Consider the following 27335-nt stretch of genomic DNA (forward strand, 5'->3'; position numbering starts at 1 on the left):
GCCATAGCTAAGTGTATTAATTGTGAATGTTTAGCAATGTTCACAGTACATGACGCCTTCCCTGGCATTTTACGGCCACCAGCCGGGGAGAGGTACGCTGAGTAGGCTTCCAGAGGGTAGGGGCCCTTGATGAAGTAAGTAGTCTTTCATCCTGGCACAATGGACCTGGTTATTGTTTTGCACTCCAGGTTATCCTTACTGAAGAATTAGTAGAATATCGGAATTTCTTTATTTTTTATTTGTTAATGCTGACACCGCAGCGGGTTTGTCTTTTCCTCCTATTATGCGAACCCTAGGGTGGGACTACAGGGCCTACACCCACCGCCCCTGAGGGTACATTTTTACCCACCACTAGGGTAAGTAGTTAAAACCACAGCATGTCACTCATTTGCTTTGCTTTAGATCATGGTTGCATCCCATGGTCACCGGGCCATCCTACATGTAATTGGGCTTTTAAGTAATGAATGGATAGTGAAACCACTTGTAAGTTGAATATCTTGTGTATGGTATTGAGATTGATTGGTCTGATTTCAGACACAGAATAACAGCACCACTATGTGGTCCCTGTTGATATTGTTAAGCACAGCAGGGGCAATGTGAGATACTATGCTGCAAATAAGAGTAACACCTATAATTAAAAGCGCATCAGACAACACTGGCATTATATAAGGCACCTTACAGAGGGTTATGAGCGTGCCTTTATAAAACACACGCTTGTGGCACTAACACTCCCGGCCGTATGTTGTGTTTTTTCAGGTCCTTCCAAGAAGGTGAGTGCACCACAATCATTGTATGCAAATAAATATGTATGCGTGCCATGTATGATCTACATTAGACATAATATTTCATCTTTGGAGGATCAATTCTGCCCTGATGAATTCCCAGGACCTTTTTGGGCCAGTAGTGTAGGCCAGACACATGTTGACATTTGAAATAGGGTTATAGGACCACAATATCCTAAATGCCCCTTATATAGTTTTTAATCTCTCCCATCCTATCCGTCGCTAAAGGGAAACCTTGGGGTTGAATGAGGAATTTTATCTAGCTGTAAAAAAAAAAAAAAAAATTATACCAAGAGATCTGTGGAACATAGTTGAGACCACCCTGAACTTTACGAGTCAGGGTGAACCCAATGATTAAGCATGACACTACTAGAGTGGTTGAGTGTTGTATATAAATAAAAAATCCCTTTTTCCCTCACTGACTTAGGTGGTATCTAGGCGTAGCTTATTTTGCCCTCCTTATGAGAGCTACCATTTTTAGGAGAGGGATATCTCAAAGGTTGTCATCTTCCTCCTCCTTTTTGCTACAGTTTCTTCTGGTTCTTAAGTATTCTCCTTTGGGTATATTGTCGACCGGGTTATGGGGATGGCCGCTTGTTGCAGGCAATATAGTTTGCTGATGTTTCCTTTCTGTGTATTTGAAAGTGCAATTGGTTTTGATCAATGTAAAGTATTATGTCTAGGAATTCAATTTCTTCTTTGGAAGTGAAGGATGTTACTGTTCCCCATTGATTTACAGATAACTCTGAGCTGTATTCTTGGAGACTAACCAGTTGTCACTGCCAAATCATCAATATATCATCAATATATCTAGTCCAAAAGATTGTTGTTGTTAAATCGCTCATATTTTTCGTTCCAGAGGCAGTATTTTTCAATCTCGCCCATGAAGATGCAGGCATGCGAGGTAGCGAATTAGGCTCCACCGCAGTCCCTTATTGTTGTAGGAAGATGAAGCCATTGAAAATTAAGAAATTATTTAGCAAGCAGAAGTCAAGCATTTCTAGAATTATGATTCCTTTTTCCGATCTAGGAGAGTGCTGCGTCCAGGTCATCAGAGTATTTTATTACTATGCAAAGGGCCACCACATCTATTATGGCCAGCGTGTAGTGTATGTTGCCAATCGATGGTGTCCAATTTTCGTAGTGTCTCTTGTGTCCTTTCTTTAGGACGGTAAACTCTTCATGAAAGGTTGCAATTCATGGTCTATGTATTCCCCAAACCGAGAGAAGATTGAATCTATGCCTGCAATGATGCACCATCCTTTTGGAGGGAATCCTGGCTTATGTAGTTTTGGTAGTAGGTAAAGGGTGGACATCACCAGGTATCCTATATATATATATAGGAATTGTTTCTCATCCAGAGCAATAAGGCTTTTACTGTACCATTTGTCAAGACATTTTGATATAGTTGTTTTGTACTTCACAGGTTGGATTTTTGGGTAGTTTTAAATAGCTGGTAACATCCCCAATTGCCGGTGGATCTCCTTCAAGTAGTCGCCAGTATGTAAGATAACAATATTTCCCCCTTTGTCAGCTTCTTTCATAATCAATTCTGTGTTATCATTGAGATCCTTGATCTCCTGTTTGTCCTTGAGTAATATTAGATGGTTGGCATCTGATTTTACTTCTTTCTTCTGTGTAAAAGAGGTCTATTGTATTTCCTGGAGGTAGGATGGGGTTGAACGTTGATTTGGGGGAAAGAATGTATTGTCTTTTTTATGAGATGTCAATTTCTAATTCAGCAGCTATTTCTCTCAAATCAATTGTGATATCCATTGTGCTAGTTTCTTTAAGATTCATTGAATATATTTGCAATGCTTTATTTAAACGCTTACCAATTCATTTTAATATTACCTTGTTGTTAATTTCTACGTGTTTCTGGAAGGTTGTGGACTAAGTTTCTAGTTTTGTTGATATTCAAAGAACACAGTCTAATAAAAGGGAAAAGGGCATCAAGCCACTGTCTGTCAGTTGTATTCACTAAGAGTTCTTAACAACAATGAGATTAAAAGGCGAGCAGAGAAAGTGAAGGGTAGAGCAGAATCTCCATAGCAAACAACACTGGGGCAGGTCATACAGTGTCATTTCCTATTGAAGGCTACTGGTCCTGGAGGTACTTAGTCTTCGTGCTCTGAATTATCAGTGCAGCCAGCGAGTAGAGAATAGCTGGCCTTGCTATTTACAGGAACACAGAACTTAATTGTTCTAATACGAATAGGGTGTATACCATCTTTGAAACTCTTCTTAGTTTTTATTTTCTGCTTTGTTAGACTTCTATAATTAGGCAAAATCTTACCATTAGCAAAATGAGAGCTGGACTGCTACATATTAATATGAACAAATAATGGAGTCCTATCTATTATTCAGTTTTGGTAATTATTGCAGCTGCCTTTTTATTTGCCTTCAATGTAGTTACAATTCATATTATGTGCTCCAGGCTTGAGGTACTACTTATTGTCCCTGTAACATTTCATGTAAAATTATCGTTGCATAGAATACATCTTGCTCAGTGGGTTCTGTAGTGGTTGCAGTGCAACTGATTGCTGATTTAGCTTGGCACATTGTCTGTAGAGCTAGGGGGTATGGAAAACCGACCTCCGTTTCTAAAAAGAGCAACATTATTTCAGTATACAATCTGATTGTAGTAGAACACAGGTACTCCCAAACATTTCCCCAGGACTCAAAAGGTTTTGTCTGTGATGTGAACGAGGGGTGCACTGATACCAGCAGGACAATGGTCGTGGGGGTTTGTAAGGTGAGTGTAGGGGAAGGGAAGTATGAACATCTAGTAGCTGAATTGAATTGCACAATGTGGACCAAGAAAACTTGTGATCAATCCTGGTTTCCCCACTTGACCAAATTGTGTGATCCTAGGCATTGTTTGATTTCACTTTCTCTCCTTAAGCTTCATTATCACATATAAGAGGACCTCGAAATACATGACTTCAGGATGTGAGTGGACAAAACCTTCTCCTGTGTTTGATTCAATGCACTATAAGGTTGATTAATAATAGCAACCCCTGCCATCCATAGGTTGCACATAACATAACAGCTGAATAGCCTCCTAGTTCAGTATCAGCATTGTTGGGGTGGGAGGGGGAAGCGTGAATGTTTCTAAATTCATCTTTGAAAACTATCACTTTTAAGAAAATACTTCTCAATGCTCGGACATCTGATTTACTACTGTGAAACGGTTCTGCTTGTTAATGAAATACACTTTTTTAGTTTTCAGAGACTTTATCATATTTAAACACATTTGTTGCAAGGTGTGTTTAAAAAGGAAGGTGGTCTTAAACTTAAGCAGTGCATGACACCCTGGTTATTCTTTAACTGCAATTAACCATTAAATAAATGCTTGCCGTTTATTTAACATATTCTTTATCTTCCTGTTGAGTTGAGTAGGTCAGGAGTGCCGCATGCAGCCCCAGGGCTGTACTTTGAGTAGGAGTGTAGTAGAACATAAATGCGATCAAACCAGAGAGACTTGAATGGCCATGCAAGGACTGAAATCCAGCCCTGTGAGTGTTTAGTTTTATGGAAGAGAATAAAGAAGGAACTGCAGGGTTACCTATAGTTGCTCCATGGAAAAATTAGAGATTGGGCACGGAGACTGAAATCTTGAACCACTGGCTAGAAGTAAGTGCTCAAGGAAGAGTTAAAGGATGACATTTCACTTCTTTCTCAAACATTAATGTGATTTCGTCAGCAAGATATTCATTATACATGAATGATGTATCTTCCTACATTCAATTGCACATTGACCTGTCACATTGACCTGTAGGCTTGTAAAGGGAGTATTTACTGGAGTTTTTTGGAATCGGGCATTACAGAATAAACTGTATTCCTTCATTATATAATCAGAAAGAACATGCAAAATAGAATCACATACAGCGAGCAAATTATCAACCAAGTAGGTTCCATAAAAGTACTTCCTTAGTCTACATAAAGTATTGAAAGTAGCAAGGGGAAACTCTATGGGGAAGGTTGTCAGTATTAAATGAACCCAGCTTGAGGTTCAAGAGTATGGGTGGTCAAGCATGAAGCTCAACACTGTGGAAGGGGAAATCATCAGTGTCGAGGTGAAGGCTTCTCTCAGTGAAGTCAGGCCAGGATCTGCTCTACTTTTATAAAGATTACACAAAGCAGGAAATAAGATTGTAGAAGGTCCCTTGCTATCTGTTTCCACCAAACGTACCAAAACAAAGACCGTGTTCCCTGGGAGCAGCCACACTCTTGTTTTCCATCTCTAAATCAAAGGAATAACCATCTGGGAGACCTTGGATGTAACATCAATCTGGTATGTCGGGTTCAAGAGGGTCTCTCCCACCATCCCGGTCTTCATATCCAAGGCCAAATTCTAATTAAAAGTTCAGTAGTCTACTACTCAAATACAATGCACAATAAGCCTTTTCTAACTTAACGAGTCACATAATAAGACACCTGCAAAGATGAGAAAAAAACAAGGTGCTTTCAAGACATTTTATGGAAATGCAACATTTGCAACTAAAACCGGTTTACAAGTTAGGCATTCATGAGATTAAAAATAAATTCAAAGTGACTTCAATTGGCGTAAGTGAATATATTGAATGTCATTACCTTATCCACCACAAACATGCCTTCATTCTTCTACCTACTGACAGCTGTTCATTTGCCATACATTCATCCTCACCCATATATCAGTTTGTCAACAGCACATCAATCATTCCATTCAAGCATTAATTTCTCTATCCATATTCACAGCCATACCTTCATGTGCGCAGACAGCTATACATCTGTCTATGCAACTAAAAGTCTCTTTGCATAGATCTACCATTTCCAACTGTCCACCCATTTATCTATTGATGCATTGGAGCCTACGTCCTTGTTTTGATGCACCTTTATATGTCAATTTATCTTCTAATGAGGTAATCCCCTTGACAACCATAGATATAGGGAACAGAAAACAATTACCCAAACTACAATAATCTATGCTGACTGTTGTCCTATGGTCCCCCTGCGTTTTAATCTAGCTGTCCCCTCGGGCCACCAAATGTTGTTCCCTCAATTATTCTATAGTTTTAGGAGGAAACTACTTGCACACTATGTATAAAAACACCTACACCAGAAATCTGCTTGATAGACACACACTGGAATTGCATTACATTTTTCTAGTTAAACATTTTCCAGTCATATTCTAACAAATGGTCGCGGACTGATCAGGTGCTGCTCCTGTTTGGAAAGGAACAAACAAACCTTCCTCCAGCTTAAGAAAACAGCCTGCAACTGAATTGACCCCACCTCTCTACCCGGTTAGCCTTGGTAAAACGTTGTAAAACAGTTTGATTTTAGGAATGCCATACAGTTATGAATCAAGTGTTGGGGCTATATAGGGAATATGAACTTTTCTAATTGCAAGGGGTTTGCAGTACATTGCTTCATCTGTGGCCATTCTTGATGTGGTGTCAAAAGACACTGTAAGGAATCCTGGATTAACCACTGATGGGAGGGGGGAAAAGGGAGAGGGATTTTTCAGTTGTACATATGCTGAAGAACCCTAAAACCTTAAGAGGTATACAAAAACACTTTTTCCGTAGCGTTGCACAGTGTCCTTGTTTCTTGTACTGTGTAACGCTGATGTGAAGAAGTTAACTGTCTCACAGATATGATATAACTTGGGTCCCTGTTGCAAACTGCTGGATTGTCTCTGATGTTTGTTTGAGCCAGCAAGGTTATAGTTGTAGCTCACAACTGTAGAAAAAACTTTACCACAATTAAAGCATGTAGTCCTATACCGCGGTATTAAAAAATGAGATGTTTGTTGTGACACTCAAATGTAATTATCTGTGACATAATGTTTTATCTCGGCATGCATACTGCAAAAAACAAAGTTGCTGAAAGCAGTTGCTATTTTAGTTAACAATACTGTGCTTCACCATGTGATTGTTGTGCTTGAATCGTTCCAACCAAAGAGGATTGGGAATCTATCTCCAAAACCTATGCAACAATCAAAGCATTAAAGTAAAGGAAGCTATTGACTCAAGGGGATGCTATAAAGCTGGTCAGCTGAGAGCTCATGAAACCTGTTAAAAATGGAGAGGGAGTTGAACACTAATGGGCCTTAGAAGGAGGCTTTGAATGCCAGAATCTCCACTGAACAACATGATACCCACCACTAGATGTGTCGCACGTGGGTGTGGCGAGTTTACATATTTCTCTCTAAAAAGGGTGCCACGCTATTTGTAACACATAAACTATGTCTGTAGTTAGAAGACATCCCATTGGTGGGTGGCATCAAGGGCAACCATAGTGGTTTATCGACTCTCTTCTGGATTGTCATCATCAAATATCCAACAAGATTTGTAGAGCACAGCTTATCGCCCATGAGGGTATCCAGGTGCTGGGAACCCTGCTGCAAGGCAGGGATCAGTTAAACAGCCATGTCTTGAGTCTAGGGTTTGCCACGCTGTTCTCAGTGGAAAGGGGGAAAATAAAATGATGAGGTTTATTATCATGTTATTTTTTGTTGCTGCTGGGCTGGGTTAGGGTGGGGATTTTGGCTCAGGGAGGAGGAGTGGACTGTGCACACTAAGTGTGCCTGACTGCTTGGCAGGCCGTCTCGGGCTGGCCAAACAGTCATGCGCACTTTGAATGCTCCCCACCCAGGCTGCATTACACCCTGGGTGGGGAACCTGCACACACTCCCAGTCCCCGTTTGAGGGCCGATCCACAGCGCTCAGACCAATCACAATGCTGCATTGCTATGTTGTGGTTGGCTCTGGGGAGCTTCTGGACTCTTCAACAACAGAGGAGAGACCGAGGCAGCCGTGGTGCAAGGAGGTAAGTATTTGTTTTATTTAACTGATGGAGCGGCCCTAACAACAGTGCTCTACAGTTGATGCTTGCAAATTGAGAATAACCAAATACTGCTAACATGTGACATTTATGTTTTCAGGAAAAGATTGCCAAGTCTCGATCAGTTATCTGGAGACCTCAGTCTTTCTCCATCTTCGCTTGGCCCCAACCATTCCCAGGACAGTGAAGCTAAGAACGATGGGCTCAACCTGCTGTGTGATGGTAATTAGACTTTTTCAAGTACCAAACTATATTGTTTTTATTATGTGTAGTATTATGAAAAAATATTAATGACCTATTAAATTTGTGTTTAACTATTTATGTAACATGACTGAATTACTGAGTTATATTTTTTTAGGGTTGAGCCTGCGAAAGCATGCGCTAACGAGGCACTATTGTCTACAATAAGGACTTGGAGTCTGCCCATTGCTCACCATTTGTTGGCTGCTTTTTCCCTCTTCTTTGCAACCTCCTTTATTGGCCAGTGCTGGCCAACCATCACTTCCAATCCATTCAGTGGATCAGGGACCAAGCACAGATTGTTTCAAGTTAATCCAGGCCTATCCGCGGCTCCCAACATGATCAAGTTACTATTTCTTCCCCCTTTACACCTGCTGCTCCCTCCATTGCACTTTTTTATTCTTGTGTGCTTGTAAACACCTTTTGTCTGTGACTATAAGGCAGTGGACCAATCTTGCTGCTTTGCTCCGAATTTCTAAGTTGGTCACCCCTTCGCACAGTTCTGTTAGTTTTGCTATTAGCATGAAATCAAGGGATAAACAAGCCTCCCTCCCTTTGACGTGTTCTTGCAGTGCTTGTGCCCTGGCTCTCTGCATAGACTCCATCGCATTTGGCCCTACGCTGATGGGTGACTTCCTGCTGCCTTTTCCAAGAGTTTCTCGGCACAGCAGACAAACAAACAGCCTCTCTGATTCGGTCTCTATTGTATGTTGCCATTCATCACGCTGAACTAGACCCATACTCCCTCCTGCCCCGTGGTGGTACAAATGGCACCCATTGGTCAGACTCAATTCCTGCAGACTTGACACGTATGATAAGTAAAGATCCTGGGCCCTCTGCTGAGACCGTTGCAGGCATTTCCAGACGTCAAGTGAAGGCATGGTTATGTGGATTTGTTTATTAACAGAAAATTAAAAACTTAAAAGGACATGTCCAACTTTTTAATTATACAGAACCCTGACCGAAGGGCTGCCAAGTGCCTACCTTAGGGGTGACTTAAATGAAATAAAAGGGGGGTTTAAGGCTACACAAGGGGATTTAAAGGCCAAGTTGACATGGCAGTGTGACACTGCATTCAGGCTGCAATGGCAGGCCTGGGACTTGTATTAAGGTGCTACATAAGTGGGTGGCACAATACGTGCTGCAGGCCCACTGGTAGCATTTAATGTACAGCCCCTGGGTATATGGTACATCACTCTACAAGGGACTTGTAAGTAAATTAAATATGCCAATCAAACCATGTTTAGGGGAGTAAGCACATACACTTTAGCACTGGTTAGCAGTGGTAAAGTCCTCAGGCCAACAGAAGCAATATTCCAGCAAAAATTGGAGGTGAGTAGGCAATACGTATGGGGGCAGCACGCCCTAAGGCCGACAGGTCTACCAGTTGCTACATGAGCTAGGATGCACAGAAGCAGTGTTTATCCGCTTGCATTCTCAATCCAAGCCTTTCTCAGTGCCAACCACTACCCTTCAATTTCAGTGCTTCAGTCTTGACTGTTGGAGTGAGGAATACCCTTCCATAAGTGTACACATTTTGCCCCCCCCCCCCCCCCCCCCGCTCCCAATGCCTGCGGACCGTTGCCCTTGCGAAGTGTCCTTGCCCAGGTTTGCAAATTCTATTTCCTTGTGGTCGAGATCAGGCAGACACCAGGCGCAGTGCACCTATTTCAACCTTTTTCAGTACGGATTCTAATCCTATGGGTGCTGCAATTCACTACTGGCTATGCCTCATGTGTCTGCTTCCTACCTCTCACAGTAACTTACAGGTTATTCCCAGAATAAGACGGATCATGGATTCAGGCTACAGCAGCAACAAATGAGTACATGGGTGATGCTAGTAGCACGTCTCTTCACCGTTATGGTTTACACTTAATCAGAACCTTGTGGTCTTACATGGCCTCCGACATGCAAAGGTCCTCTTCTTTGTCATCTGCTGGTCCCACCAAATCTCCACTCTTTGGTTCAGATGTCCTAGACATCCAGGCTGCAGACCACATCACATAAAGCAATCTGCTGCATGGATCTGGACCTCTTCTATCAGGACCACTCACTTGCTCCTGCTGGGTTTGGGCACAACATTATTTCAATCCATATATTTCAAATTCAGGTGGAGGTTTTTAGGGTACTTGTAGACCTAAGTCAGCCAATTATAGGAGCCCCTGAAGAGGCCATCCAACTGAGTGCCTCTCTAGACTATGCCTTTCTATGCCAGACAACATTGGTAACATTTAAATAATGAGCATCTCTCTTTAACACATTCAAGTGTTCCCTGTAGGATTCACAAGAGGCCAGTTTCCTGATCTCTTTACCTTCAAGTAATAAAATTGCCTACAGGCCCATTGGAAATGAAAGGGTAAGCTAAAACATCCGCTGGATAATGACAATATAATGTTTGTTCTCCATCTTCACTTCTAGACCGTCTCCTGTAGACATTGATGGTTTTGTAATACTTATAGATTGAGTTTGATGACTAAGGGCAGCTTTCATCCATATGAACGCACAATGCCAACATAGGGAAAGGAGAGAATAATCTATTTCTCAATGTACTACAAAATGATAGCCTAATAAAATGCTTAAGATGCTAGGAGGAATTGTGAAATAAGGGAATAGGGGAACGTTTCAACAGCTGGAAGTTTTTGAGAGACAAAATGATTAAATCAAAATTATTGTTTCTGCTGAAGAAATGGGAATGTTTAAGGATGAACATAGAGGTACCGAAATGATTGAAGGGAATCAGCATGGCAATGAGATTTACGCTCAGGAAGAAATCTGTACTGGAGTCAAAGGACAGACTTAAGTTTTTTTTTAAATGTTACTGAATAATTGTATGGTGTGCACTGTGAGCAAGTTAATTGGCCTTGTGGTCCTTGTTGCAGACATCTGTTTGCAGTTGTGATACATAGAGCAAAGGTTCTCCATTGGGGCTTTTTAGTCCTGAATGGTTATCCTTACATACCATTTCATTAACGAGAGTGGTGATTTTTGCGACTCTGTGATCTAACCCACGTGAATGTCTAGTCTGTAGCGGGTTGACTCTACATGGTGATTTGCAACAAAATCTGATGTCTTGAGGTCGTCCACCTAAGATGTGTCAGCTATGACAATCTTTCACATGGGACAATGGGTCTTGTTGCATTTCAAATAACTTATCAGCTTAGTGTCAGTCTTTTTAGTGCGAAGTTTGCCTTTATCCAGGTGCGGATGGCAACATGCCATCCTGGAAAGGAGGGAGGGATGGATGGATTTTATTTAGTGTAAGCTGTAGCAGGGCTACCTCTATCTTACATAGCTGATGTTCTCGGATCCAGTCTTGTTGTATAATGTTTTCCAGCCCAAAGTCACTATGTTGGTAAAGTCCCTGTGATCCAGATTCCTGGTGCCCATGTCTGCCTACATCCTTGTTTTCCATGGGCCACCAAAGTCAGCTTTGAGTTTCTCTTTCTTCAGTGGGCTCAGCTCTGAGGTTCTCATTCTCCAAAGTCTCCTACTACTTGGTTCTTTGTTCCCTGCTTTCCCCAGGCAGACAGGCAGAGAATTGGTTAACATGACAGTTATACACTTCTATTCCCTGCCCTGATTATTGGGTATCTTCAGAACTTGTCACAGGGTGACTGAAGAGACAGACCAGCCGAACTGCTCCCTCTCACTGGTGCATACATTTACATACTGACACAGGGCAAACGTCCTACTCCCTCACTAATCAATAAATGTATATAGAGAGCCCAGAGAGTTGACAGATGTGTGAACTAGGCGGTTCGCCGGATGCTTATTTGCCTGAAGTATCTGAGCTCCTGGGATGTCAGTGACACTATGGTTCAATAGCAATAAAGGTTACATTTTTGAGGGCTTAGAGGGGAGGAGGACCATGAGGGACCAGGACAGTACATCTGGGAAGTGAAAAGAGAGCCATGTGCTCAATCAAGCTGAATGGGTTATAATATTATATATTAATGTCATATTAAGGATACATTAAGATTAGTGCAGAGAGAGAAATTGTTGTTTTCTTGGAAGTACTGGGATGCGACCACCTCACTCCAAGTCATTACAGACACTGTGTCCCGTCCTAAACCTTTCACCTACAAACGATTAATTTCAGGACTTTTGGTAAAAAAGTGTAAATGACGAGAACAAGACTATATCACTCAAAATGTATTAGACTATTCCACAAAAGTCCAAGACTAAACACAGTGTCTGTAATGACCCATGGGAAGTGGTCACCCTATATGTAAAGAAGCTGTAATGAAGTGGAATGACATCACTTAGTGATTCATGTAGATTAGCAATTGGTAGCAATAGGGCGGTAAGTACAGTTGTCCCTGCCGTAGTCTTTCATGACTACTTTCTAGAGCTCACTCAGGAAAGGATGTGCTACCACTGAACAATGTGCTGTAATTCTCTTCTGTGGGATCGAAATAGCAGATGAATCTGTTGCCTTGGTAACTGAATTCATTAATGTTGGTTGATGATCGGCTCTGAAAGTAATAGCAGATCATTTTTTAAATCTAATTTCAGTAGTTACCACAGTCTAAAGCTGGGTACAGCAATAGGCTTTGTCATAGATTTTGGAAGGTTTGACTCTACTAGTTTCTACCTGGTATACTGGTGTTTATTATCTGACTTGGAAACAGTAGTTACCAGAATGGCCCTCATTATGAATTGCAGTATCCCACCGGGGGCGTTAACTCCTGGTAGAATACCGCGTCAAGCCATTAAATGTAGCCTTGTGTCTCCAGAACTGATTATTCCTGGTGAAAACACTGCATGGACAGGGGCAGGGGCTGTGGGCAGGAGGATGGCACGCACCTACAGCACCACAAGGAGAGCAGTGACCACCCCCAGCCATGGAATCTAAGAATCCTCCTTCCAGTATTCGCTGCCCCCAATCCAGCAAACGTGATGAGGGTCAATGTGTGTATTTATAGTACTATGTATAGAGTAACTGTGTTATACTTAATGAAATGTCCACCTGAATCAGGAAGCTAGACAGAAAGAAGAGCACATAATTGAATATAGGGCCAGATTTGTTATAACTTTAAATGGATGTGCTCTGTCCTATTCCTCCAAAACAGGCACTTGTATGTCTGTCCAAATCGCAGAGTAGCAGATGATGGCATATAAACATAAAATTAAGCATTAGAACCAGATTTATCAAAGGGTTTTACCCATTTTGGGTCTTTGGGAAAATGGTTTAGCACGTATGACCATAGGGTATGTATGGAATTTTTGCTGTACTTCAAGTGATTTACCAAGAATACGTCCTCATCATTTGTAGGGTCCCATTGAACTGAAGATTCATTGAACCCTGAACCTCATTTGGATTTTGGTTCAGAAGGCACCACAAGGCTTCTCCTGAAGATTACTTCTGTATGATTAAGAGGAAGTCTTCAAGCAGCAACAGCAAAGTATCAAATTAAAATCTTTCTGATCATGTGCTGCTGGGGATGGAAGCCTCGGTATTGAGGAAGGGTTGTCTGATTTAGAGGAGTAGTCTGAGGCAAAGGCTGATGTGCATGAGCGTACACCGAGATTGAATTAGAAGGACATAACTGAATGGATGCTATATGTGTATGACCTGTTTCCAGCGGATAGAAGACTGTCCTGAATGCATTGAATTTTGTTATGTACTGAAGGCATGTGCACAACTAGGAAGTGGGCTTTACTTGATGGGTTAATGAGTCATGCGCCGCGAACGTGTTCTATGAATGTTATCCGTTGATTTCCTTTAGAGTCTTTTGTATGTTCTTACATTACCAGTGTGAGCCAATGCTTTGCATATGTGTGTTAAGGAAATGAGAAAAAAATGACTTAATAAAGCAAAATAAAAGAATAAGAGCCGCAAGAGTCATTATTTCTATATGGAAAACTGAACCCTCACTATTCCAACTCTTTAAAATGGATGAGAGGGGCAGATCCCAAGGCTAAACATCAGCAAGTGATGATCACTGTTAAAAACAGTGCAGTATGCGAATGCCGAGAAACCCCATTATATCCAGTACAAACATGCAGAGTGGTGGAATGCTGGGAGCTGTTAGGTTAATCAGAATACTTCCTAAGTGTGCAATACCTTTTGTTATAGGCTTGCTCAAAGCATTGCACAGCTGTCCGCTCACTGTTCCTCTGGTGGGCTTTTTGGTTTGTGTGGGTGTGCCCAGTTGGAGCCCCACCCTTTATCCAGACCACCACACCAATAATGAAGCAGATTCTCTGTTCAGCTGTGCAATTCCAGAAAGCCACTCTTACTTTATTTTTCAGTGCCCCAGCTACAGGCTTTGCTTTGCTGAGGAGCAGGGCAGGCAAGATCAACCACAGAAGCAGAGAAACATAAACACATATTTTGTCTACTTATTTGAGACTGGGAGACACTGGGCGAGAGCCTCGACACCAAAAGTGTTTGTGTTTGCGTGGTGGTCTGATCTACCCATTATGTTGTGGCTTCCATTGAGCTGCTGCTCTTTGTCTGCATCAAGCCTGTAGCTTGGGCCCATAAATGTGGGGATGGATGATTGACTTCCATTGTCTGCCGAAGCTGAGGACAGACAAAAATGCTTAATAAATGTTCTATACACAAAGGAGCCTATTACAAGTTTAGCCGTAATACCATGTCAAAACATGAATAGTGTTACAAGTCCTGTGGTATTGCCACATATGTTATTGATGCATTCCATTCATGTCCTGGGCTAAATCCCCCATCAAACCTGGAGAACTTTTTCGCCAAAAACAAAAGGCCGAAATTGGGGGTTCAGATGCAGAAATCAGTGTAGTAGTGCCAATTTCCCTATATTTTGCCTATTCCAAAGGCCTTTGAAGAACAAATTTATAATCCCCTGGTAAATACTGCATTAATACCAGGTGCCGTTTTACCATATGTAGTAGTTCCTCAGGACTTTCGCCATTCATAATGATGGCAATAATACATTGTTTTGGCCCATAAGGTCGTAATCTGTTAACCCTTTCAGGTTTTGTATAATTGACTTTTCTTTAGCTTAAGACGGACCGGACTGTCCGTGCTGGGCATCGGGTGTTTCCCCGGTAGTTTGGAGGTGTTGGGGCCTGTTTTGCAGCGGTGCTGCAATATCAGCCCCCCGTAACAAAAGCAGCAGTGCTTCACACTTGCACGCCCCCCCACCCCTCTTTCCGGGACTGATTCGACCAAATTGCGTGGGGCTGCTTTGGGTTCCCAGTCTGGCCTGAATTTAAGGTATCACAAGGTTTTATCATACGCAGCCTGTAGGGCATTCTCCACCAGAACAACTTTAGTATTTGCCAACTTCTCAACTTTAAAAAAAAAAAAAAAAAAAAAGCAGTAAACAAAACACCTTCTTTAAGGTAACTTAAAATCGACACCGGCAGCCCCATTGGGTAATGGACTCAGTATAAATTCCTAGAAGTTATGTTAGGAAAACTAGATCGATATCTAGATAGATAGCTAGTTAAAACAATTTTCTAAAGACTGGATATGCTAACATTGACCCACTAAACCCCTCAGAGGTGTGTACCGCGGGGCCAGTCAATGACAAAAGGGTCAGCATTCACCTTTTTGTCCAGTATGCACTCTGAGTTTAGGTTGATATGGATGCAAACTCATAATGGCATCAAATTATTTCTCTTCCAAATATTATAGTAATTATGATTTTCTCTTTCAATACACATATTCAAGAAAAGAAGTATAACTTTATTTTCCAATTAATACTACAATACATTGGTTTGAAGGTAGTTCAAGACTTTTCAAGTTTGCTTCGCTATTTCTTTGAATACGGTTTTTACTGATAACAGCCATGCATAGAGGTGCGGTTCTGTCATCAAGAACTCGACTGTAGTTCCCGCCTTATGGTACCTGCTGTCAATAGCATGAGTTTTAGGACAATTCTGCTTAGTCTCTCAATGTAGGTCATGAGGGAGGGGGGCACATGAATCTGACTTACTCCCTCCACCCTCAGGCCTGACCTGATCCAAAGTGAGGGACTTGCATATGTTTTTAAAAAAAGTGTCCATCTTCCAACTAGGCAGCAGTGTGATGAAACCTTAGGGCAGCGTCTGCAAAGTATAATGAGGGAGCCCCCCTCACCATACCCCAACCAGTCTTGTCCCCTATAGCCTCCCATCTCAAAGCTTCAAATAAACTGATTTGGGGGGAGGGGGGCGGGGAGGAGAGCCAGTAATAAACAGGACAAGGCATATGGTTTTGGTATATGTTGTTCACTGAGGGAAAACTCTGAATAGGTGTTATTTATTGCACTTGATAAATTCAGAACCTAGTAATTTTAGACTTTATCTGGTGCAATAAATACCAAATATACCTCTGGGGTCTAGGTGCTAGAGTGGTCCACCTTGAAGCTTGGGAACCGGGTTCAAGTCTCCGCAGGGGCGCTCAACATCCTGTCTTTCTAGGCAAACTGTTTAATCATCCCATGCCTAACAAAATCAATGTGTCTGTCTGTAATGCAATTGGTGCTCATGTAAACTGCTCTGATACATTTGGGTCGAGTTTGTGCTAATATAAAACTCCCCATACCCCCCCCCCCCCAAAAAAAAGCTTGCTTCTCATTCACCGTCTCCCTCTGCTCTTATTCCAACTGGTCTCTATTTAACCTTGCTCTCACTCTCACCCTTTTATTTTTTCCCTGTTTCTGTCTCTGTTTGTCTGTTATTAAGCTGCGTTTTTTTTTTACATCCTGCATGCTTATCTAGCTGTCTCTCTCTGGTTTCTCTCTCTTGTCTCTTTTCTCTCCAATTTCTCTCCTGTGCTCACATTCAGCTACTTTGCTCACCTGTCTCTTTATAACCTTGTTCTCACTCTTTCTCTCACTCAGTCAACTCTTACTCACACTTTGCATTTTTCTTGACAATTCTTAGTGTCCTCTGTCGTCATTTCTCTTTCCCTGATGGTTCATTCCCTAATTTTTGCTCTCCACTGTGTCTTTTTGGTACCTTTCCTCGAGGATTTTCTATATTGCAACAATAAATCAATAAATGCTGCAACAGTATTTCTTTCAGCAAACTGCCAAGCTCGTCGGACTGAGCAGGCTTTCCACAGGCAGCAGTAGTTGCTGTTGTGTATTTTGCCAGGTCATACTGCCATTGCATGCTTGAGGGCCCCCCTCCAGTCCATGGGCCCTGCATTACGCCACTGCAACAAAGCCTAAATTGTCAGGTTTCTCTCTGGAGCAGGATGTAATTTTAGATTCTCATACCTTTTCAAGTAAGGCTTGCTCCCTGCTTTAATTCATTTGAGTTTCAATGGTCATTTACTTTCCCTAAGAAGTAAAGTTTCAATATTAGGAGTACGGCAGTCCCAATTACCGACAGGTTCCATCTGGCTTACAATTGCCAGACATAGATACATTGCTGGCAACCAACACTATTGGGGAGTAGCAGAGTGACATTTCAAATTGAACTTAAATATTTTCAGTCAGTTTAGTCAAATTAAGTTTTAATTTATACCAGAGTTGAAGAACCCAGCCCCAGAGCTGACATTATACATTGTACTTTGATCTTATCCTTGACTGCTGACTCTGCCATGTCTCCATGGTAAAGCAAAGCCTACAGTTGAATCGGAGAGTAACCAGGCAACTGAGAACAGCCAGATGTGAGTGTTGAAACACTTAAGACTAGACATTGCACCATTAGTACCAACAACATGTATATCTGCTTTCTCAAGTTTAACTTGGTTAATGTTATGCGCAGATGATGACGCCTAAATGTGACTCTTCATCTTCATGTCAAAACAATAACATTTGTTTTGGCCACAAAAATTACCAGGTAGCTCTGTTTACAGTAAGGAGCCCAATAGCTCCTTTGTCGCTCCAAGGTAAACGCTGCTTGATCTAGGATAACTATATCTCTTACATGCATCACCATGTGGTGAGCATCTCCCTAAAACGTTGCGGGACCTACCATATGTCAGCGTAACAGGGATATGTCCCAGATACCCCCAGGTAAATTAGCCCATAAGAAGATAGGTTTGTCTTTAAACTTGTTCTTACTCCTCATTTAAAAACTGCCCACCCCACAGTATGGAACGCACCTTGTGATTCTGATAGACTTGTACAAGGGTCCCAAGGCAATAGACCACCAGGCATTATTTAAATGCTAAACAACATTGTGCAATACATCTTGACCTAAAGCTCTACTCATGGGCTTTAGCAAATATTTTCACTCTGGGAATCTATGAAGCACAATATCCATTCTGAACCTTGCTAGAAATAAGGGGGCATTGTCCAGGAACAGCTTGTAGTCATCCCATCAACTTTACTAACGTGTGCTGTAAAATATGGCCATTGGATTAGACTTTGCAGTTGGCAGCCCTTGTGACTAAGTAAGGTCTAGATAATCTCCATGATGATGGTGCAAGATGTCTCCTCCAAAGTGGCAAATCCTAAGCCACTGTTTGAAGCAGTCACAAAGCCTTTGTTTATGTCTGTAGCTCAGCCTTTACCACCCACTTCCTATCCTCAGCAACATTGGCTCAAAATATAATCACTTACATACTCATGGCTTGCTTGTTGACCAAAACATTTAGGCACCCTCTTTATAGTACTACCCCCTTGTCATCTGTAGATTCATCAACTGATCCATTTTACATTGCTGGTACCAGAGTCATGAATTTGATTTTAATATCCTCTACTCTAGATGCCCTTTGTTTAACACTGATCCCCACAGTTAATGTTTCAGGTGTATTCTGTATTTTCTCTGCTCAGTATGTTGGTCTGTTGTCTATTGCTCAGTATTCAGCTGGACTACGGCTTCCAGCTCCCCCCCCCCCACCCAACAACAATAGGATTATCTCAATAAAGAAAAGCTTAACAGAGAAGTACCTTTAGTAGAAATTACAGAACCTAGAATATGTAGGTTGCTACAATGAAAAATAAAAACCAAGAAAATAAGTATTTTGAGATGACTAGAAAAACGAAATATTTAAGTGTTTAAAGCTACTACAGTGTGATAAACTGTGCTCTGAAAGGGATTTGTTGTTGTAGTTTCCTTGTAGGAGTCCCAAATGTTAAGTAATTAATTTGTTATTGAGGGTTCTCTGCCGGCGCCTCACTCTAAATATATTATGTAATTATTTTTCGCCGTTGTGTTTTGGTCTGTAAAGGTATTTGTCTGCAAAGTTATTTGTTGCTTATCAGAAAGAAAATAAACCATTGGAGAGGTTTATTCTACACTCACATGACGACTGTTATCGAAATGAGAGGATCAAAATTAGTTTAGATGGAGTATGTAGAGGACATGAGGGGGGTTGTGCTAGGACCTTTCACAAGTGACAATTTCTTTTGAATGCGGGTTCAGCTGTAGAAATAAATAAAAGCAAAGTAGACCTTCCACTGTAAGACATCTCTAATTCTACTTCCTTTGTAGTTAAGTCCAGTGGTGGCGGCCACCTATCTGGAGTGGTAGGGCGTGGGTGGGTGGGTGGGTGGGGAAGGGTTGGGTAATAATAAATAAAAGACTTAACTGCCACTTGGCTCCCGCTGACGCTCCCAGCTGCCTCACTGCTTCTCTCGTCCGGCCTGGATGTGGATGGGCCTCAGGGCACTGGCTCGTCACCCAATCCATACGCTGCTCTAATAGGTCTGAGCTGCCTTGTTTGCTGCTCAGACAGTGCCTTTGAGCCTGTGGATTTTCTCCAACCCAGCTGTGCAATACAGCTGGTTTGAAGAAACATAAGTGTGCATGTATGTTTGAACGGTCAAGGACGGCCAGCCAAACAGACATGCACACTTATAAGTGCACGCTACTCCTCTTCCATGCCATCCCCTCCCCGGTCCCATTCCTATTGTGCAGCTCAGACAGCAATAAATAAAATGATAATAACATTGTGGTTTTTTTTATTGATCTGCTTGCTCTGGGCAGTAGGGCGATGCTCCTCCACCATTACGAAGGAACCACCCCTGCTTAAGTCTATAATTGTACCTCGCCTGCTCATTACACACACACACAAGTCCTTGGAGTTCCATACTCATAACCTTTGTAGGTGCAACACATTATATTCCACCGTTCGTCATTGTGGTGTTACCTTTGGTGACCAGGTCAATGCCACTATTTCGACTACTTTCTATACATTTAATTAATCAAAAAGATTCTTCCATATATTCCACCTTCTCTTCAAAGAACAGTAGTAACCGCATTAATACTGTCTAAATTAATTTACTGCAATGGGCAGTATTTAGACTTACAGATGCAGTACCTAAATAAATTGCAATTCCTTCAGAATGCTGCCGCTAGGCTCTTGTTGGGAATCCCCAAATTTCAATCTGCTCAATCAGCTTTGCTGGTGATTCATTGGCTCCCGGTCAAACAGAGTCCATTTCAAAGCTATATGCGTCACCTTTAGGGCTTGCCGTGATCTCAGCCCAAATCACCTTAAGGACAAGCTTAAATGGTACCTACCAGAGAGGACCTTCCATTCAAGTGCAGCAAGATACTTTATGATCTCCAAGTTTAGGCGCATTTCTTGGGGCAGCAGAAGTTTTGTGACAGGGAGTTCTAAACTTTGGATCTACCTGCCACTGCATATTAAATCTCAGACAAACTTGCTTTCCTTTTGTAAGTCACTGAAAACATGGCTTTTCACCTATTAATTCAGCTTGTACGCTCAGATACTCAGCAGCCCCTTGACGCTTCCGAGCAACTGTTTGCGCTTTATACAATTAATTAACATAACAGTAAATCCCAGCAATATTGCTTGCACTATGGCATTCCAACAGTGCACAACAGTTGGATCATGTATGTGATTCATTCACCAACATTTCAAGCACGCTCTTTGCAGCCAATGCACACAATGCAGCAACATAAGATTGAACAGATTCATGTACTTCACGTTTGGGAACACCAAATGGGAGCCTCTCGAAGACCAAACTTCCAAGAGCGTCAAAATGACCTTCCTAACTTTTGTGTACTTCATTAAATTCATCTCTTCAAAAACTGGGAAGTGGTCAAAATACGTTCAGGCTCTTCACTCCTGGATAATCAAAAACAAAACTGTATATATCCAGGACCAGAATTTGCACCCATGATAGCAACTAAGTTGGTACTGAAGGTCTTGAACCATGTTTTGCTCTTCTGTGTCTCTGCCAAAAGGCACAGGAACAAACATGATGGCGTCAGTCACATTCAACAGCTTCTTCATTGATGAAGAAATGTGAAAAGTTACACACAACCTTTCCCCCTCTACTTTTGACCCCATCTCTGTGGTCTGACATGAATGCATCATTATGCAGTGTATGGTGACCCCAAAACACTCTCACCCCAACAAAAGATGCAGACACATTGCAAAGAGGTTGATGCACTGCACTATGAAAAAGACATTTCAACAGTTAACAATGGCAATAGTAGCCAGTGGAAATGAACTTTGTTTGCTTCTGTTCACAGCACCAGATTTTTCATAGAAAAATGGATGGAAAGCCCTATTGCACTGCATCCAGTGACGGAGCATACTGCTTGTGGGAAATTGGGTTTTCGGTCGAGGAGAGCGGTAACCCTTCTGAAGCAACAATCATTGTCGGGGTGAACCACAAAAAGTAATAAAATTGCCCTGTGCTTAACCCTCGGGTATCTTGGCACAAAAGCAGTTAGGCTTAACTTAGAGGTAAAATATTTATGCAGCACACAAACAGTAATAAAGTGAAAACACAACACCAGAAAAATTCCACACCAATTCAGAAAAACAGACACAAATATATGAAATAAAAAACACCAAAACGACAAATTCAATCCGTAGAACCGGACTTCTGAACTTTTTAAAGTTTTCAGTGAAAAATAGCACATAAACGATCTAAGCGGCAACAATGGGCAACTATTTGCGCGAGGCCAGGACAAAGTCAAAAGTTGCAACCAACTTCGATGAGGTAGGAGTGAGCGATATATTTTGCTCTGCCGGTGGACCTGGTGGAATTTTGGCCACTCCATGTTACGTTTATAATGCAGAGTTCTGGCCAAATTCCACCAACTGAAGCATGGTTGAGTCATTTTTTTTTTCTCGTGAACAGCTCAAAAATGATAAGTTGGAGTGTGACATTTGACATCCCCTATCGCGATTTTTAGTCACTAGAAGGGCACCAGTAGTGGCTGGCATGGCTCGCAGGTGGGGGGGGCAGGTGAGGGGGGGTCAATAATAAAAATAACAACAAATTTAAACCTACCTTTCCGCCGGCCCGGGTCCTACGTCTTTACTGCTCCTGGTCTCCTGCCTCAGACATGAAGCAGACAGCCTCCCTCCATTCCCTAAGTCAATCACAATGCAGCAGTGGAGCATTGTGATTGGTCGGAACTCTGCCCAGCCAGGAGCTGTAGAGGATGACATGTTCTCCATGTAGGCTGCAATGCAGCCTGCATGGAAAAGTGCAGAGTGTGAATGACTGGTTTGGGCAGCCTGAGAGGGCCGACCAAACAGTCTTTGCACACACAGGAGTGGGCAAACCACTCCTGCTGTGCTTGGCCAGCTCCATCCAACCGCCCGCTTGCAATGTGCAAAGAAACATAAAATGGTAATAAGTTATTACCATTTGATGTTTTGGCTTTCTCGCACTGCGAGAATGCATTGGGGTGACGCTCCTCCGCCCTGGTAGAGGAGCCACCCAGCGAGATTTCTCCAACACAGACGTTTGGGCATGGTTTCGGCTTACCTTCAGACTTAGAAGAAATTGCATAGAAAAATATCTGAGAAGGTAACGTTCAGCGGGGCAAGGCAGTCGGCAGTGTCCGAGGACGTGAGGTCATCGTTGGGGAACTGCGAATGTCTCTGTGAAGATTTCTACTTTCTGACTTTGTCACATCTGTAATTATTATTTGTTTAGAAGTGAACTCTGGAGCCCAGTGTGATTATCAATGTGGCATGAGGACGATGTGATCCAGGCGGAGCCCTAACCAGCTTTTGTAAAGGAATCACACTGGTCTCCAGAATCCACTTCTAAACAAATAAAAATTACAGAGACTCGCAGAACAACATGAACAATCCTGAAAAGCCTGTCCTGCTCCTTTGACTTAGTGCACGAGTGCAAATCCCTAATAACCTCGACAGCTGAGAAGTCTGAATCAAAACCTTTTGTCGTACTCCCTAAGAATTCAACAAAAACTTGTCCTGAAGAGAGCACCCAAAGAAAGTGTGGGTTTGAAACGCGTAAACCGGGATCAATAGGGGATCCTAGTTCAACCAGTATCAATATGGATGCATAAATTCATTTGTCTAAAACTTTTGGAAGCCCATATTAGATACCTTTGGACCCTTTATATGTTCCAGTACTAAGAGCACTTTCTGTGAATGTAATGCTCTGGTCTTGTAAAATCCTGGATTGGTGAAGATGCAATTTTAGCCTAGTTCATGTATACATTTTGAATTATCACAATGTATATTTGATTAATCTTTCCAAATTCCACCCGTTTTTCAAATATTTTTCACTGTATATCTTAATGTGGATTGTCCTTTCTTTTATTGCACCAAATGTGAAAGTTTAAAAAACTTTTGTGTTCGATCATTACTAAAACAAATTTGAGGTCATGATTATTGAGTAAAATGTACCTCCTGCATAAGTAAAGATGTGTTTAAATCTCACAACCACCTGATGTTGTTTTGTGTATACAACTTTCTAAAGGTGGCATTTACACAATAGACTTAAAATCTGACCTTATTATCAAACTGCAATTATTTTGAGACCAATCATGATATCTCTGCTTGTTCCTAAGCAAAGGTTAGCACTGCTTAAATGTAATAAGGTAACTCCAGGTTATCCTATGGTAGAGGTAGGCCTCGCAGTAGTGAAAAACAAATTGAGGGGTTTTTCACTACAAGGCCATGTAAAAGTTAGAAGTCCATGTCCAACTATTTAAATACCCTATCGGCTGTTTAGGGGGCTGCAGTAGGGGTGACTTATATGTATTAAAAAGGAGGTTTAGGTCTGGCAAAAGGTTTATTTTGCCAGGTTGAATTGGCAGTTTAAAACTGCACATAGGCTGCAATGGCAGGCCTGAGGCATGTTTTAAAAGGCTTCTTAAGTGGTGGCAAAATAAGTGCTGCAGGCCCACTAGTAGCAATTAATTTACAGGCCCTGGGGACATTATGTACCACTTCACTAGGAACTTATTTGTAAATGAAATGTGCCAGCCGGGTGTAGCAGTGGTAAAGTGTGCAGAGTCCTAAGGAGGGGAGAAGGCAAAATGTTTGGGGGAAGGCCACACCAAACGCTGTCAGGTCTAACATTGCTACAGCATAAAATCTTGGTTGGCCTGAAGGCACAAAAAAAGGCAAATATATGGACAACATGGCCATGATCTTAAAGTAATTTGGTAATTTAGCATTAGCTCAAGGTCATATTAAAATTGTTAAGACTGTAATATGACATCCTAATGAGAATAACAGTCAATATTGTCGGGGTGATTTGAAGAAACACGTCTATGTGAAGTCTGTATACACTTATTAACACATCAAGCAAAGTAACATTGCTAGGCAAAGTGACAGTATGTCCCCTCGATAGCAGCGAGCATCTAATGCTGACCCCTTCATTTATTTTATAGGCTTTGTACATTCATAGATGTGCATTGGAGTGCATGTGACTGAAACCGAAAGTCCGATTAGCAGGTGCTCAGCTTTCTCATGAAAACGAAAAAAAGACTTTAAAAAATCTGCAAGAAATGTAACCTGTTATACACTGTGCTATTTATTTTTGATTCCTTGTTTAGAGATGCCAAACAAGAGGATAAGCAGTGGTGGCTACACCTGGGAAGCAGTGGTGGGGTGGGGAGGGGTTTGAAAGAAAAAGGAATAGGTCACTTACCTGCGGCCTGCTGGCGCCTCTCCTCCATCCTCTTCCTTCTGTGAGAACAGGAAGCACCCAGGCTCCCCATAGCCAGTGACAACGTTGCAATTCAGCATTGTGATTGGTCTGAGTGCAGTGGTTCGGTGCTCAGACATGGACTGGGAGCCTGGGCATGTTCTACCTCCCAGGTTGTTGCACAGCCTGGGTGGAGAACATGCAAAGTGCACGTGACTGTTTGGCCAGCCCAAGACAGCCGGACAAAGTAATGCTCACTTAGAGTGCCACACTCCTCCCCCCTGCTCTGCCCAGCCTCACCCCACAAAACTGCCTCAGCACGGAAAAATAAAATGATAATAAAATTACATTATCATTTTATTTTTCCTTTTTTACAGTGTTGAAAGGCAGTGGGGTAACGCTCCTCTGCCTTAGCGGAGAAGCCCCACCTGAGGATGAGGTTGAATACATCAAATGGCTGAGCAATCTAGTGTATAACAAGGACAAAATACAAAAACAAGATGGCAGCTAATAACTCGGTATGGTGTTAGCAGCTTTCTTAAAGTAACAGTTTATTATTTACAACTGTATACTCTGCAAATCCTCCCCTTCTGTCAAATCCTATTTCATTATTGGTAGCAGAGGGAGCCTGGTTCAAGCTACCCAAGTCTGAGGATGTAGTTTAGTATTTTGTAGATTGCATCTGGAGTACAATTGGAGATTGAAGAGCAAAATCTACCAGGCTTTTCAAATGTATCATCCAAAAATAAATGCCCTGTGGAGTGATCGCAGTAGAAGGAACACCATGACGACAAATAGTAGAAAACGAATATGAGCAATCGTGACATTAGTCAGTAGATGCTGCAAGGGAGTAACACTTTCAATTTTTGACATTTTATCAACTACTTCCTGAAAAGTGTCATGTCCCTGCACACAAGGCACATTAGCAATAAGTGTCTAGTAACATCAGTGTAGTGTCTTGTGAGTTAGAGATGATGGGACCCTTTTGGTTCCTGACTGACTCCGTAGAACAGTGACATAAGTGCATAGGTGTCAGTGGTAGAATTACTGATGTAGAATGTTCAGTTAACGTTTACATGCTGAGGAATAACCACATGTAATACCAGGCTCTGTGTGTGGTGTGATCCTTTGCTTGTACCCGGGCTGGGGGGATGCTACAACTGGTGACATGATAGGGGATTATGTAAACTTTGCAACCGAAGAACCGAGTGCGCTCTCGTAGTGATTGCCATGGTTCAGCAAACTGCTTGTGTGTGCCACATGTGCCTCAGTGTAGGAAGCTGGCTCTGTCCAGTGGTACCCCCAAAGGTAGCCAGAGGTAAAATTAGATAGAACCTTACTCTCCATTTGTGGTAGTGTGGTCAAGCAGTAAGGCAGTATCAGTGGACAGTGTTAAGCATTTGTTCAACACAGTGAGTCAGCAAATGAATTCACACACTTGAAGACTGAACTTCAGACCAATTGTTTTTGTATAAAAAATATTACTTTAGTTATTTTATTTTCTAGAACCAAGCAAGCCTGGCACAGGTAAGCAATTAGTACTTTACAGTAGTAATGCAATTGAAATACAGTTTGAATGATGATTGTATATGCACTTTGATTTGATTTACAGTATGGATGCAGAGAAATGCAATACTTAGTAAATCCAGTACATACTTGCTATTTTACTAAAAAAGTCTAAGTAACTTTTCAGATTGCTAGGCTTACACAGAGTAGTATACCTAGATACTACTCTGGGACATTTCCTGAAAAGAGGTAAGTAAAAAAAGTTAGATTATGCAATTTTAAAGAATTTCTTTCGTTTCTCAAACTACACACTTAGAAACTTTTCACAGAAAAACAGTAAATGGAGAAAAATTGGGTTATCGGTTTGGAGGTAAGTAATCGGTCTTTAGAGTTGAGGTCCTGGTGTTAGAACAAGGATTGCCCCAGGGTCAAGGATGCACTCTTGTTACTCCCTCAGTGGCACTAGGGCGGCCCGGTGCAGAGTCTTGAGGCCCAATGCTATCCAATGGGGGTTAGGGGGTCTCTCGTCGGTGGCTGCAGGCAAGCAGGCTACTGGGTTGTGGGAGCAAAGCTCCTGGACTTTAGCTCAGGGCAAATGGGGAAACAAATTAGCACTAAAGGTGCATCCTCAGTGGCACTAGGGTGACCGGGTGCAGGGTGCTCTCTAGGTCGGATGCCCTGTTTTCGGTGGAGAACCTCTGGTTTGCAAAATCACTGCAGGTAAGGAGACGAAGGACTTCTGGGTGCGACCACCACTTCGAGAGGTAAGTTGGGAAGCTAGTGGTTGGTTAGGCACCGCTGGTTTGGGCACACAAGGCCATGGGGCGTCTGGTGCAGGGGTGCCTTTTGGGGTCGGATCTTCTTACCAGCTCCTGGTCGTGGTTAGTGGGGCCTTCTGGATTTAGGCTGCAGGTGTTGGCTGGAGGCTTGAGGCAGGTCAGTGGTCAATGGATCTCGGTTCAGGATAGCCGGGGTGACCTCATGGTGTTTTCCCACTCGAGCTCCGTCCGTGGACGGCCGGTGCAGAATGGGGCGAATTCGTGGTCTCCGGCTGCTGCCAGAGGTTGCAGTTGAACAAATCCAGTGTTCAAGGGAGTAGCAGTCTTTGGAAGTGAATGCAGGCAGGTCCTCTGGGGTTTTTGAGGTTGCTGGCTGCAGGACACACTGGGATTTTGCAGGGGCAGGTTTGAGGGGGAGACAGGCTGGT

At 42.3% G+C, this 27335-nt stretch overlaps 1 protein-coding gene across 3 annotated transcripts in view; it reads left to right on the plus strand.

Moving 5' to 3' along the window:
• The window catches only part of RUNDC3B (RUN domain containing 3B), an 876147-nt gene that overhangs the window by 767293 nt on the left and 81519 nt on the right, over window positions 1–27335 (plus strand). For 2 of the 3 annotated variants that reach the window (XM_085631311.1, XM_085631313.1), the window contains one exon: window positions 7714–7835. In XM_085631311.1, coding sequence (XP_085487437.1) covers window positions 7714–7835 — 122 coding nt within the window. Of the gene's footprint in view, window positions 1–7713; window positions 7836–13128; window positions 13672–27335 lie in introns of those variants that run through there. The other variant, XM_085631312.1, reaches the window with a different exon arrangement.

The sequence above is a fragment of the Triturus cristatus genome, chromosome 10, assembly GCF_964204655.1.
Source record: "Triturus cristatus chromosome 10, aTriCri1.1, whole genome shotgun sequence".
NCBI lineage: Eukaryota > Metazoa > Chordata > Amphibia > Caudata > Salamandridae > Triturus > Triturus cristatus.